This window comes from Pithys albifrons, chromosome 9 (genome assembly GCF_047495875.1).
Source record: "Pithys albifrons albifrons isolate INPA30051 chromosome 9, PitAlb_v1, whole genome shotgun sequence".
Taxonomy (NCBI): Eukaryota; Metazoa; Chordata; class Aves; order Passeriformes; family Thamnophilidae; genus Pithys; species Pithys albifrons.
The window spans coordinates 15684303-15698751 of record NC_092466.1 but is presented as its reverse complement, the minus strand read 5'-3'; the positions used below and the strand labels follow the sequence as shown (position 1 = coordinate 15698751).

At 54.5% G+C, this 14449-nt stretch overlaps 1 protein-coding gene across 1 annotated transcript; it reads left to right on the top strand.

Annotated features, from left to right (window-relative positions):
• Positions 1-9284: 9284 nt before the first annotated feature.
• Positions 9285-13502, top strand: GOT1 (glutamic-oxaloacetic transaminase 1). The gene is made up of 9 exons (XM_071564013.1): positions 9285-9503; positions 9805-9986; positions 10515-10638; positions 10823-10935; positions 11137-11241; positions 11780-11930; positions 12066-12231; positions 12360-12502; positions 12799-13502. The coding sequence occupies exons 1-9, from the start codon at positions 9389-9391 to the stop codon at positions 12936-12938; spliced, it is 1239 nt and encodes a 412-aa protein (XP_071420114.1). The 5' UTR covers positions 9285-9388; the 3' UTR covers positions 12939-13502.
• The last annotated feature ends 947 nt before the right edge of the window (positions 13503-14449 follow it).

Below are 14449 nucleotides of genomic sequence, written 5' to 3'. Positions count from 1 at the left end.
TGCGCTGAGTACCTGGAGACCAGTGCTGAAACCGTTCCAGCAACATCTCCCTGCTGAGAACAACTTCTGGAGACCAGTCCAGGTGTAAGTAATGGGTGGGAAATCACTATTAATTAAGAAAAGTACTTAACCAGAATATTGTTAAGCACCGTTCAGATATCCGAGGTTATCTGACACCTCTCTGGTCTCTGTTTCTCTGAAACCATTGCTTTTGGTCCTGTGGGCAGTTCAAGTCCTTGCTTGAGACACAATCAAACCTCTTTGTTCCCCATTTTCAAGCAAGATTTCCTCAGAAGACCCTAGGAAGAAGCTATGGACTAATGATATCTTCACCATATATGGTGCATTTCATCCTCAGTCTGTGAGCATTGCCCTGCCTGCCGCATGCAGCCAGCTGATTGCCAGTGAGCACATGTTATCCAGCCCAGCACAGCTGGATGCTGCAGAGGCCCAAGGCTTGAGTACAAAACCAGGTGCCTTTTGGCCAGGGTCCTGCTTTTCCTTCTGTGCAATGTCTACGCTGGATGAGTTTGGCCTGTGCAGTGCAGATGATTGCTAGTGCTTATGTGTGCTTATATAGTGTAGCATTTCAAAGGGTTGGTTACAAGGAGATACGTGCACATTTCCTGTATGTCTGGCCAAAAAGGTGATAATTGAGAGCACCAGGGAACCCCAGTTTTGCAGAACATGCCATTTTGATGTTCACAAAAGACAAAGCTTTGCCCAAACCTGATGCCAGCATTATTTACTTGCTCCTGGCTTCACTTGGGTTTGTTTCTCACTCTGCTACTCCATGAGAGTTCAGCTGCTTTGTTCCTGTGCTGTGTGGGTCCCAGCTCTGTGAGCAATGGCGTTGAGATGTGCCTCATCTGGAATAGGGGTTCAGGTTTAGCCTTACTCTCTGCCAGCAGCTCAGAGGTGGCCAAGGCCTGAGCGACTGCTGCAGTGCTGGTATGACAAGTGACCAGGCTGGGGGAGTGCAGGTGTACAGCTCCAGAGGGCAGGTGTTCCCAGTTGCCAGCTGTGCCATCAAAGGCACCTTTTCTGCAGGTCAGCCCCCTCAAACCTGCCCAAACATGGCAGAGACTCTAATGGTCAGGCAGGAGGACAGACCCAGTGCTTCCAGGTCTCCTCTAATGACATCCACCAAATCCCCTTCCCGCACTAATCTTGTTCTTCTATCCAAAACAATTATGGAGGGCTTGTTGTTTTTGGCACAGTCCTTTATTTACAAATCCCATCCTGCTTATAGCTCATGGTTTCATTATCCTCTAGATGTTTACAGAGCTCCTTTTCTTAATATTTGTGCCATTATTTTACTAGGGATCCGGGTGAGACTTTCCAGACATTAATTGTCTGGCTCATCCTCTCCCCCATCAGCTCTTTCTGCAGAAGTGCACATCTCCTGACTGTCCCTGCCTGCCTGGGGCACCCAGTGGGACAGGGATGCACCGAACTGTGGGCAGTTGCAGAGGGTTGCCCTGCTCTGAGGATGCAGGGAGGGATGTGCAGAAGGAACAGCTGCCCCACTGCACCCCACTGCCCTCAGGCCCTTGTTGCTGCACCTGGATCTCTGATGTCCGCTTGACGTTTTGTGCTTCTAATGAGCACCTCCAAGCCCCTCTGCTCCACTGCACCCCTGTACTTCTGTTTCCCAGGCTCAGGACACGAGTGCACATCCCTCAGTGGGTTTTCAGCTGGCTGGGGACTCTGTCTTGGCAAGGCAGGCTGTGGCAAACCCGTCGCTGGGATTTTGGGGTCATTAGCATGGTGGGTCGGCGGCTTATGCTGTGCATGGCTCTGATGCTGGTCCCTGCCCCTGGGCTGTCTGTCACAGGGGCTTGTTTAACCTTCTTTACCACAATATCTCACAGTCTTTAATCTGTTTATCCTCATAACCCTGGTATGAGGTGAAGGATAGTTATCCTCATTTCAGAGGTAGGGAACCAAAGGGATTCTTTTCAAATGTAGATGGGTGTTTAATGATGCAGAGATAAAGATTTTAAAAACATGCCCGAGACAACAGGCGTATGGTCTGTAACTGAGATGGGTGTTTCTGCAAATCCCATTAAGTGCCTCTGTCTTTTTCAGCCGGTCCCTTCTCGGGGCAGAGCTGGCATGGGGACCCACGGAAGTGCTAGGCAGGCTCCAGCCCCCCGGTCTATGAGTTGGGCACGGGCTGAGCAGGGGCAGACAGAGCTGACCCCACGCCTGCTGTTCAGTACCCTGGGTGCGCTGTGGCTGTGTGGTGCTCCAAAATAAATTGCATGAGTGCGTGAGTAAGACCCTTGGCTGTGTCTAGGGGTGAAACTTTAAAGCCTGTTTGTACTGCAAGTGTGCACATAAAAGTGTAGGGTAGGAAATACAAGGGGGTGCCTGTGCAGCATCCCTCTGGCTGTGCAACACAGGCAATGCCAATCTGCTGAACGAGGAGCAATGACAGCAAACTCTTTGCTGTCCCTGCCCAGACAATTGGTATGGGCAGTCGATCTGGGCAAAACCCCTGAGCTGTGGTTTCTGTGCAGTGATCCCAGCAAGAGGTGTTCCTGGCTGCTGCGTCGGCCCTTCCCGGCGGCTGGCCAGTGGGGCTGGGTGCGGGTCTCCCTGCTGCTCCTGGGCAATTGTTGCTGTGCTTGTGGGAATGCGACGGCTCGTGCTGTGAGGAGGTCAGTGCCTTTGTGTTGCTGCGGGGAGTTTATCTCTGCGGATCTTGCCTGCTTTTCTGGGTCAGGCTTTACCTCCGCTGTTATCAGCAAAAGCAGGAACAGCCCGGTCCAGAGCCGGGCTGCATAGGAACCTCTCGACCCCCTTGCAGGGAGAGGCAGCACTTTCACATCTCTCCCACGCTAATGGGCACCCACCAGGCCGGCAGTGGAATGGGATGTGCCATGCCCTGTGGCTGCTGTTTCTCCTTCACCACTTTGGCACCGCCATCCCATGCTTCGCAGTGGTGTGGGGTGCAGGCAGTAGTGAAGGAGGAGGCAGCAGAATCGCAGGGCCCTTCTTGGTCTCACTTCCCATGGGGTCCTTCATTGCCAGCATAAGGGACAAATCCGCAGTGGCAGGACTGATTCCCCCTTCTCTGCTGGGCTGCCGTCTCCCAGTGCACCCTCCCCTTCTGAGCGGCTCCATCCGGACCCCTCCAGCTGTCTCCACAAACCCAAACCATTAGCATTTCCTGTTCAAACATTTCCAATAAATAAATGGAGACATCATGCCACAAGCCCGCAAGTGACCCAGAGCCAGGTCCAAGGCCGGGATGGACACGACCACCCAGCGCCCGACCCCCTGGCTGGGCGCCAGGCCTGCCTTTGTTTGAATTCCTGGGTGAGTAAGCACTTGGCTGACGCCAGCTGAAACGCTGTAAGAAATTATTTTTGATATTAAATAAATTGTTTTCAGTAAATCTGCTCCCACACCAAGGTCCAGGAGATACCCACAGCAGCGGGCTCTCTGCAAAGGAGCTGGACTCCTTTTTCCTAGCCTTGTCCTGCCTGTAACTGTGGCACACACCCTGCCCAGAGGGGTCCAGCTGGGACCGGCTGTTCTGCAGTTGCCTCAGCCCTGCAGGCACGGCCAGGCTCCTGCAGCTGGTTAAGCCATGGCAGAGCAGCTCCCTGCAGCAAATCAGCTTTTCTCTGTCCCAGTACACAAGCCAGGTTTGCGGGTGAGGGGGCAGAGGTTTGGCCAGGGTGTTTGCTGCCTCTGGGAATGGCAGCTATCTCCCCATGACAGATGTCCCAAAACCCATTTCCTTGTCCATGCCTTGATATAGCAGTGCTGCTCCTTTTCTCCACTGATCCTCCACACCCTTAGGAAACCACCTTTAATGCATCAGGGTACCAGGCATAATTTCCTGAGCAGGTCATGATCCATGGGCCAGTCTCCTGACATCTGCCAGCAGGTGCTGATGCAAAAGGAAAAATTGAGGAAAAGCAGTCGCTGTGGGTCATATGGTGATAAGCACCAAGACCAGCCCATCCCTTGCCCCTTACGGGGTCCAGCATTCCTCCTGAGTGCCTGGGGGACAAGTGGACACAGAGGAGGTGAGCATGGCCATAAGCCAGGCCAGGATTCCAGGGACACCAGGACTAATACATGAAAAGGTTTTAAATAGAGAAATGGTGAACCTCTGGCTGTGCCCAAGCAGCAGCAATGGTAGGCGAGGCTTGAACCTTATTGGCTTGATGGATATGCTCCTTCTCAGAGTGCACAGGCTTTGTCCTCACTGCTCTGGCTTTGAGCTGGAAGTAAAGAAGATGGGCTTGGAGCTAACCAAATTCTGCTGTGGTGGCAATTAGGAAAAATACCAGGAATATAGTTTTCATTATTTTTTTAAATTTATGTATGTTTTGCTGAAGACAAAACTTCCTGTAGGAACATGGTGTTTAAAGGCAAAATTTTGCTGTTGAAATTTTATGAAGCATTTAAAAAGATTTAATCTTTTGTGAGAGAGATGTAGACGTTCTGCTTCAAAAGCATTCATTCTGTGGGTTGTTGTGCTCCTGCATTTTAAGACTTCAGAAACTGAAATGCAGTGAACCCACATTTTAAATAAGTTGTTTTGTGGAGAAATAATAGTATTTTCTGATTCTGAATTATGTAATTTATTTAGAGCTCTTGCCTTGCAAGAGACTCCTGTCTCTCCCTCCTACAGTAGGTGAAAAAGTAGGCAGGATGATGTGTCAGGGTGCAGGGGGCTGCCATAGGTGCAGTGCCCAAGGAAATGGCCACTGAGCACCCTGGTGTTAATCTGAAGTTCAGCAGACTAGGAACTGATTTTTTTTTGTGCCAGTGGGTTAAAGCCCTGGCACTCCCTATCTGTGTGTGCTGTGGGGCTGGTGGCATGGGAGGACAGGAGGCGGGTGCTGCAGGGCAGCATGACTGAAGACTCAGGGGGCACTTGTAGGGCTGTATGTGGGCACTGCTTGTCGTGGGCCACGCCGTCAGTGCCCTTGTGCAACAGGAAGGCAGGGCCCCTTTCCTGACCCCTGACTGCGCCCCTCAGCAGGACCTGCAGCCCTGGCTTCCACCAGGGCTCTATGCCATCAGCACTCACAGGCGCTGACAGATGGACCCAGCAAGGAGCTGGCAGGGGCCGGAAACTGTTGATCCCTCTTTATCTGCCCCTCACCCTGCTTTCTCCCTGTTATGCTCTCTGTCTTGCCTGGTATCTCATGCTCCTATTCCTGTGCCTTGCTGGCTGCTGAGGACTGCCCAGCCTTCACAGCACCCTGTGGCCAGGCACAGGCCCCAGGCTCTGCCATTCCAACTGCAGTGTGAGGTTCTGGACCACCCTTCATGGGACCTGCTGGGCTCTGTGCCTGCAAGGAGCACTAGCTCTGAGCAAGGGCATGCACTGCAGGTACCCCCATCGCATGTCTGCATGCTGAGCATCAACCACAGCAGCAGGCAGGTGCCTGGGGCAGGGCTCTGTATCTGTGGTGAATTGCAGGGTGGAATGGGAGGGAAGGATCAGGCCCAGCTCAGCATCATCATATGCTCTGAGAAGGTCAAGGAGTCTTGTTGCCGTGTTCCTCAAATGTACCACCTGCTCCCAGGCCAGGGTCCAGCTGGGTACCAGCTCAAAACCAGTCAAGCATTTCACTTGGCTCTCATGACATCCCTGATCCCCATTACTCCATTGCAAACCCACTGCCCCACCTGGGCAGGGTGGCAGCAGAGGGGTCAGGATCCACAGTTAATGTAGCTGCCCCTAAATGCACTGCCAGAGATCAGCTAATCTGATAATTACACCAACAAAAGCCATTTAGACAAACCATGACCTGACCTCGGCAGCTTGGAATGAAAACATTTTACCCTCCTCTGTCTGGATCCTGCAATGAGAAAACATCTGTATTTGGAGGACGCTGTGAAAGCAGCCCCCGCACAGCAACCGCTGGGAACAGCCACAGCTCTGCTCTGTGCCCGCACACTGCCTGCCCCTGGCCTTAGCCCGAGATATGTAGTGCTCCCGAAACCCTTGCTGTGATACCAGAGTTGAGGGTGTCCCAGTGCTGGGCAGGGCATTTTGGAAAGACAGAGAATGAGCCAGAGTCCAGAGGGGTGTAAGAGTGGATCTTGCAAGGAGGAGTGAAGGGGATGGGTTCAGTGGAGCTTATCTGCACTCTTAGAGAAAGGGCTTTTTCCAAGCCCATGCAAGGCTTGATGGTGTGGGGAGGGCATGGCCTGGTCCCCAGCGGTCCCTGCATCCATGCAACAGTCTGAGGTCTATAGGAGCTAGGCTGACTGCTGAGCCACCCCCCGCCCCCCCCGGCTCCCAGGAGGAGCTGAGTGTGGGGGGCCCTGTCTGTGTGCGGCGCAGCCATGTGTGCCCGGGGGCTCCCTCGCTCTGGATAAGGTGTGCAAGCTTTCCCGTTGAGTGGCGGGTCATTGCTGGCTGTCAGTCCAAGGCAGAAGATGAAGGGAGGGATGCCTCAGGGCTGGCTCCCATGTTCCTCCTGCTTTTACATACATCTTGGTGGCACCCTTTGTGTAGGCTGAGGAGATGAAAGCTCAGGGCCAGAAGGATCTTGCTAACACACAGCCACCCAGCTCGGGGGCCTGACAGCCTGCTGCTTTGTCTCCTTGTCTCATTCTTGCTTCTGTTCCCAGCAGAGTCCCACTTCACACTGCCAAGGGCACAGGACACTGGTTGAGCTGGGGGCAGCCAAGTGTACCATCAGATAACTCCTGCTGGGTCAGTGACCCCAGCCTCACAGGCACGGGCAGTAGCACAGATGGTGCCACTGGACTGGCAGCACTGAGCTTACGCTGCCCAGAAGATCCTGAGGAAGGGGAGCAAGACAGTGGTGATTTGGGAAAACTGCATTTTTTCCTGCAATTGGCATTGCTCAGCCTGCTCTGGCAGTTCCAGGCATCCAGCTTGGCAGGCAGTACCCGTGTGCCTTTGTGACTTCCCTGTTCTGCACTGTGAAGGGACTTGGCCATGTCCCCAGGTATCCCAGTGCTCTTTGGAGAGTGGTAGGATTAGAAACCAGTAAGTGCAACAAGAGCCTGACTGTCTGGGGACTCCCTAGTACTTCTGTCTGCTCCATAAATAGGATTCCCTGAGCAACCTCTGCCAGTTTTTCCCATTGCAGCATTCCACTTGTGCAGTGCTTTACTCCTTGTGAGCAGAAAACATGACTCACGCTGCAGTGGGCTACCCCCAGTTCCCTCTGATGCCCCTGTTCTCATCAGCTGCTTTCCTGCCCAGCACTGCAGCTTCTCTCATTTAGCATCATCCACTGATCTCAAGAAACCCAAGTGCTCTTCATTCAGTTGGGGTTAGAGTTAAGCTTAGGGCTAGAGTTAAGGGTAGGGTTACATTTAAGGTTAGGGTTAGAGTTAAGGTTTGGATGACCTGATGCACCTGAGCAACGTCAGGTTTGTGCAGGGATTCACAGCTATTGCAGAGAGCAGACCTGAATCCCTTTCTAGGTTTCCATGAAGCTTTTTTACAAGGCCTGGATGAAGTTTTATCCAACTTGGGTTAAAAATCCCACCAGGGCCAAGGCTTTAGTCTTGCACTACTGTCTTTCTCCTCTGCCTTTCCCATTACACTGTTTCCTCTGAAGGCAGAAGCGCTGGCACGCTACTGTGCCGACAGGCAGCTCTGCTCTCATGCTAAGCAGAAAGTGCACTGGGCAGTTCTTCCAGGTACTGCCCGGAGCCGGGGGAGGCAAGGACTGTGCCCCAGGGCTTCCTCCCGGGCAGCCGGGCTGTGGAGACACATTGAGCATGGGAGAGGGGCAAGGAGTCAAACTAGTTTTCGAAGGGTTCTTGGCTCGGTTAACAAAGGGAACGTATGACACGGGTTGTCTGCAAAAGCGTTTGAGGACAGCATGGTCTTTCCCGTCCTGTATCCCCGTGTTTTATGTCACGAAGGTGGGGGTGTGGTGTGGTGTGTGTCACGCTGCCGGGGCTGTTGTTTGCGACGTCCTTCCCGTTTCCCTCAAAGACTTTCCCTGATGTAGCAGGGTTGCGGGCAGATTCCCACAAACTTCAAAAGCCGCTCGAGCCAGACGGCAGGTTCCTAGCGGAGCCCGCCACGCACCGCGCGGCACCGACCCTTCTGGCCGGGGAGGCGCGGGGGCAGCCGCGGGTGGGATGCTCGAGCACCCCCGGGCCGCCTACCCTGATCGGAGCCATGGGAGCCGCTCCCCACGGGGGATGCGGGATGGGCCGCGGGATGCGCGGCCCGGCCCTGCCCCCTGCCGGCACCGCCCGGCACCGCCGCACCCCCGACGGCGGCAGCCCCCGCGCCCACGGGGTCCCCGCACGGCTGCAGGGCGGCCCGCAAGAGCCACAGAGAGCCGGGGGCACCGTGGGAAGCACTGCGCCTGCGGTAAGGGTGTGGAGTTTGGCAGCGAGGTGTTGAGGGGAAGACCCCGCGGATCAGTGCGATGCCCGGCGCTCGGAGAGACGGGTCCCGAGCTAACGAGTGGGAGGGAGGACACTCGCAGGTGACCAAGGGGTTTCCCTGGGCCTGGGAGAGTATCAGGGGATCATCCCACAGTGCCTGACTTGCAGGCAGCTAGAAATAGGGAAGGTGCCATAAAAACGCGAGGCAGATGCACTGAAGGGTTCCTGTGACCCGTCCCGAGCTGGAAACGCCCACCGTCCTCACAGCGGTCCTCGTCCTGCACCCGGGACACGTCCTGCACTCGTTCCCTTGCCCCCCGCACCCTGGGCACTGCAGCCAGACCCGTCCCGCCTGGGCACAGCGCCCCGCCACCTTCCGCACCCCCGAGACCTGCACCCCGGCCCCATCCTGAGCCCCGGGCACGGACCCCGGGGCTGCTGTGCACCCCCGCTTTGCTCCGGGGCTGATCCGCACCCCGGGATGCCCCGTGAGGACTGTGCCGTGCTGCTCGAGCACCGCAGCCCCGGGCACTGCGGCCCCGGGCACCGCCGCCGCGCAGCGCTGCCTCGGGCACGGCGTTCCCCACACCTCGTATTGTACTGCACGCCGGGGCTGCCCTGCATCCCCATCACTGCAGCTGCGGGAGTGCTCCCGCCATCGGACGCTGTACCCCCGGTGACGGCTCCGCACCCCGCGCCGCGGCCCGGCCCAACACGGTACACACAGGGCCGGATCCCGGCCATGGGCGGTGCCTGCGTCCCCGCGCGTTGCGTCACCGCGCGCACCGCCCACCACCAGTCGCGCTCCCCGCCCCGATTGGTCCTCCATGCTCCGCCCGAGGCGCGGCGGGGTCTCCATTGGGCGGTGGTGGAGGCGGGGCCGCGAGCGGCGCGCTGATTGGTCATCGCATGCGGCGGCCCCGCCCCGCCGGTGAAGGTGAGCGTCTCCTCCAGGCGCCGCGCACGCCCGGATCGGACCGGACCGGACCAGAGCGGAGCGAACCGCTCCGCTTGTGCCGCCATGGCCGCCTCCATCTTTGCCGCCGTCCCCCGCGCCCCGCCGGTCGCTGTCTTCAAGCTCACGGCGGATTTCCGGGAGGACGGGGACTCGCGGAAGGTCAACCTCGGCGTGGGCGGTGAGTCCGCGGCCTCAGCCGGCTCGGCGGGGCCGTTTCGCGCGGGGTATCCCGGGCGGTGCCCTTGCGGCGCCCGTGCACCTGCTGTAGCGGCCGGGCGGTAGCACCGGGACCCGCACGCCCAAGGTCACCGGGCTGCAGCGGGGCGTGGGGGCTCAGCGGGGCTCTGGCGGGCGCCAAGGTCGTGGAGCAGCCCCAAGCCGGCCGGCCCGCCGTCCTCGGTGTCCCGGGCAGGTCCCGCCGGGGCCTGGCAGCGCAGCGTCCCCCGGATGGTGGAAGGACGGCTTTCCCTCTCCCCCAGCCTACCGCACCGACGAGGGGCAGCCATGGGTCCTGCCGGTGGTGAAGAAGGTGGAGCAGTTGATCGCCAACGACAACAGCCTGAACCATGAGTACCTGCCCATCCTCGGCCTGCCCGAGTTCCGAGCGAACGCCTCCCGGATCGCCCTGGGTGACGACAGCCCTGCCATCAAGGAGAACCGAGTATGTGGTCTGCTCAGTTTCTACAGCAGACTGAGCAGAAGAGCATGAGTGTGCTGATAACTGCATTTTGGCAGGATTTGGGGGTTTCTCAGAAATGGTCTTTCCTGGTTGTAGCTGACCTGATGAACCTGCATGCTTGAAGCTTGTTGTGCAAGTAGTTGTCGTTTTTCGGAAAAACTGAACATGGCCTGTGATTGGAATTTGCTTTTTCCTTCATCTCTTAACAGTTTCCCCATGGAAAACCAAAGTCAAATAATATACCACCTTTCCTGAAATAAACTACTAGCTGGGAATCTGTTCTGTGCCAAAATGTAATAATAACTGGAGTCTATTTATAACTATAGAAGTTTTTGGGATGGGCCTGAGCAGAAGTTTTGAAGACCACTGGAAGGGGATGTTGTCCTGGCTGGGGTGACCCCAGGGAACATACCTGGCATCCTTTCTCACTCTTGCAAGTGCCTGTGCTCTCTGTGCACTGATAGCAGTGTTGACCTGGGTGGACTTTGCTGGCAAGTCTCTCTGTTGCAGATGGGAAGCGTTCAGTCCTTGGGCGGGACAGGCGCCCTTCGGATTGGCGCAGAGTTCCTGAGGCGGTGGTACAATGGGAACAACAACACAGCAACCCCGGTCTACGTCTCTGCTCCATCGTGGGGTGAGTGCTGTTGTCAAGGAGCCCTATGGTTTAGGAGGTGAGGGAGGCACAGCTCTGCGTCTTGCAGGGGCCTTGTCAGTGAGAGAGAGGCCTTTCCTTGTGGGTAAAGGTTGATGCTGGGACTGGAGAAGGTAGCTTGCTGGAGGTGGGGCCTGCTTTTCTGAAAAGTTATTTCTTTCCTCAGAGAACCATAACTCTGTGTTTATGGATGCTGGCTTTAAAGATATTAGAACCTACCACTATTGGGATGCTGCCAGGAGGGGTCTGGATCTCCAGGGACTACTGAATGACATGGAGGTGAGTAAAACTGTCATGGGATGGGCTGAACTTGGTGCTGTACAGTATCCATAGCTGTCTGGGCTCTTGTGTGCTGAGCCTGGAAGTGGATGTCTGCAAAAGACACTGTTGTTGTCCAGAGCAGCTCCAGGCCTCTCCCTCTGCTGCAGGTGCCCAGTCTCATCCATGTTTATATGTGACCAAGACATATTCTTTCCTCAGAATGCTCCAGAGTCCTCCATTTTCGTCCTTCATGCTTGTGCGCACAACCCAACAGGCACAGACCCTTCTCCCGAGCAGTGGAAGCAGATTGCTGCTGTTATGAAGGTATGGGCTGCTGCTGGAGTAAAAGCAGTGCTGAGAACCCAAATAGCTTTTGAGCCAGCCAGAGCACGTACATCTGAAATGGGCTCTGGGTAGATGTGTCTGAAGCTGGAATAGTCCCATAGGGCAGATGTTGAAAGGAGAGGCTGCCAGTATGCTGAGCTCAGAGGACAGATGCATCCCAGTCCTGGTCCCAAGTTCTTGCTTTCAGATTCTGTCGCATGAGCTGTAGGAAAGTTTCTTCTGCTAGAAAGATTATTCACAGGCAGGTGCTGGATAGTAGCATATAAAGTGGCACATCACTTGGTACCTGTGCCCTCAAATGCAATTTTCTCCTACATTGACTTTAACTGACTACTTTAGTCTTCCTATTCCTTTACCCCTATAGAAGGAAAGTATTTCAGTCTGGTGTTGCTGGACCGCATTTCCTTTGTATTCACACAGAAATTCAATGGTTGTTTTTCCCTACTATGGGTACTGTGGGGGTTAAAGTGAAGGTTCTGGGAAGGGGATTTCCCTCTAACACTGTTCCTCCTTGCAGCGCCGGAGCCTGTTTCCATTCTTCGACTCGGCATATCAAGGGTTTGCCTCTGGCAGCCTGGACAAGGATGCCTGGGCTGTGCGATACTTTGTCTCCGAGGGCTTTGAGCTCTTCTGTGCACAGTCGTTTTCCAAGAACTTTGGGCTTTACAGTGAGTGTCTGGCAATAAGCTGGTCCAGTAGCATCATACCCAGACATATGGGGCTGGCATGCTGAAGGGTGGGGAATGTTCTGCTTTGCCACAATGTGTGGAACCAATGGCTCATGTCTCTTGGCTTGTCCACAGATGAACGTGTGGGGAACCTGACTGTGGTGGGGAAGGATGCAGACAACGTGCAGCGTGTGCTTTCCCAGATGGAGAAGATTGTCCGCACCACTTGGTCCAACCCCCCCTCCCAGGGAGCGCGCATTGTGGCAACTACACTTTCTTCCCCACAGCTGTTTGAGGAGTGGTATGTGTTGCCAGGGCCAGCGGGAGAGGGAAAAGGAGGGAAGCTGTCTCCCTGAGTGCCGGGGTTGGTCAGGTGGCTTCGAACCAGGTGGGTGCCTATCCTCACACTCTGATTCCTGCCTGCTGCAGGAAGGGCAATGTGAAGACAATGGCAGATCGGGTCTTGCTGATGCGGTCAGAGCTTCGATCTCGACTGGAGGCCCTTGGAACCCCAGGAACCTGGAACCACATCACAGAGCAGATTGGCATGTTTAGCTTCACAGGGTTGAACCGTAAGTATCAAGTGGCCTGGTGGAGGGAGGATTGGGTGAGGACAGTTTTGCTGTGGGTGAGCTGAGCTGAAGCAGTCTAAGCAGAAATCTCTTGGGGGCCTCACTGGAGTTTTGGCATCACTAGCTAGGTTTCGCATTATGTGGGTAGGGAGGGATGAAGCATCAGAGAGTATTTTATTGGCCAGTGCTTGACGTTTTCTGCTTACTGTGAAAGATTCAACCATCCCTAGCTGGTTCTCTGGGCTTTTCTGAGCTGTTGGTCACTGCTCTGACTTGATGTCCGATTGTTTCCCCAGCTAAACAGGTGGAGTACATGATCAAGGAAAAACACATCTACCTGTTGGCTAGTGGACGCATCAACATGTGTGGCCTGACTACCAAGAACGTGGACTACGTGGCCAAGTCTATCCATGAAGCCGTTACAAAAATCCAATGAAGCACATGAACAACCAAACTTACATGAAGTCACCAAAGCTATAGTGTGTAGCCCATGTCTTTCTCTGCTCATGGCTTGCCTTGTCCCACACTTCTTGGGGTCTAATAAAGATGGGAACGATAGGTAGTTCAATCAGGGATAATCGTCTGACTTTTTTTAAGTACCCCTTGCAATGTGGTAAGCCAGTGCCCCTGGGAGGGTGGGGGCAACATGAACCACCTCAGCTCTTACTTCACTGGCAGCAGCCTGGTCTTCACAGACTTAGAGCTGCATCTTTAGCACATCCAAATCAACTCCACATAACTGATCAGTTTGATCTAGATGAAGTCTGATGCCAGTGCAATGCACTGTGGGATGACAGCCCAGTGGCTGGGATCTCATACAGCTTGTGAACTAATGTCATTCAGTAGTATTCTGGAGAGGGGCAAAGCTGTTGCTAGCTTCCTCCCTTTACCCCCTCACCCCCTACTGATTTCTGAGCCTTATACGAGCAAACATTTGTAATTGTGATAATTGCTTCTTTGTGTTGCTGATAGAAAATTAAACATCCGTCTCTGAATAGTGCTCCTGCCTTGTGTGATACTGTGTGTCTTCAGGCTGTACGAACCTCTTCTCTACTGAGGTTAAAGCCTCAACATTTTGCTTTGTTCACTGGTTCTTTGTTTTAAGGCTGTCCCTTTCTTTCTCAGGGTATTGCATCTCTGATGATCACAGCTGCTGCTGATGTGGGAGTCTTTTGGGACAGTGTTGCTGAGAGCTCCCTATGATTCTACATGAAGCTGACCAGTTCCTCCCATGTCCCATCTTATGTTTCTCTTTCTGCCCCCTTGCCCTGTGTTGTCAAGCTCATCCTGTCTGTCTATATATGCTTACTTTCTGGATAGTTATGTGGTTTCCAGCCATGTGGCCATCTCCCCCTGGCCCAGAGCTTTTGGCCTGCCCATAAGGTGTCAAAAAGTGAATCTTTCCTGTTGTCCTTTTCAGCAGGACCCTGGTGCACCACCACCTACTGCCCCTGGCTTCAGTGGGGCCTGCCAGCAACAGCCTGTGTTTCTGGCACTGAAAAAGAGCTGAGACCATCTGCTCCTGCTCTCTGCAGTGACTGCAGAGCTTTGTGAGCTGACATTACTGCCTTGACAGACCAGCTTCCTGACAAGATCGTGGTGGAGAAAGGGCAACAGCTACTTTTCTTGAGTCAGCTAGCAATAGTCACTGTTGCCTTGATGGATTTGCTTGTGCTGCAGCTTAGGCAGAACAGGCAAAAATAGTGCCTTGTTCTGTTGCTGTGTTTGCACAGAGACAGTACCTGGAATCTCTTGCTTTCCCTTTTTAGATTATGTCATGTTGCATAATAGAGAGCCAGAAGCAGCCTTTTCTCTTTGCAGGTGGGGAGCTTTTTCTTGACTTGGTGTCCATCCATAAAAGGGAAGTGGTTAAAGGATGAGTTGTAGGGGTGATCCTGGGAGAAGGACTTAAGGAACCAACTCTGCTTTTGGTATTTCTGACATCTG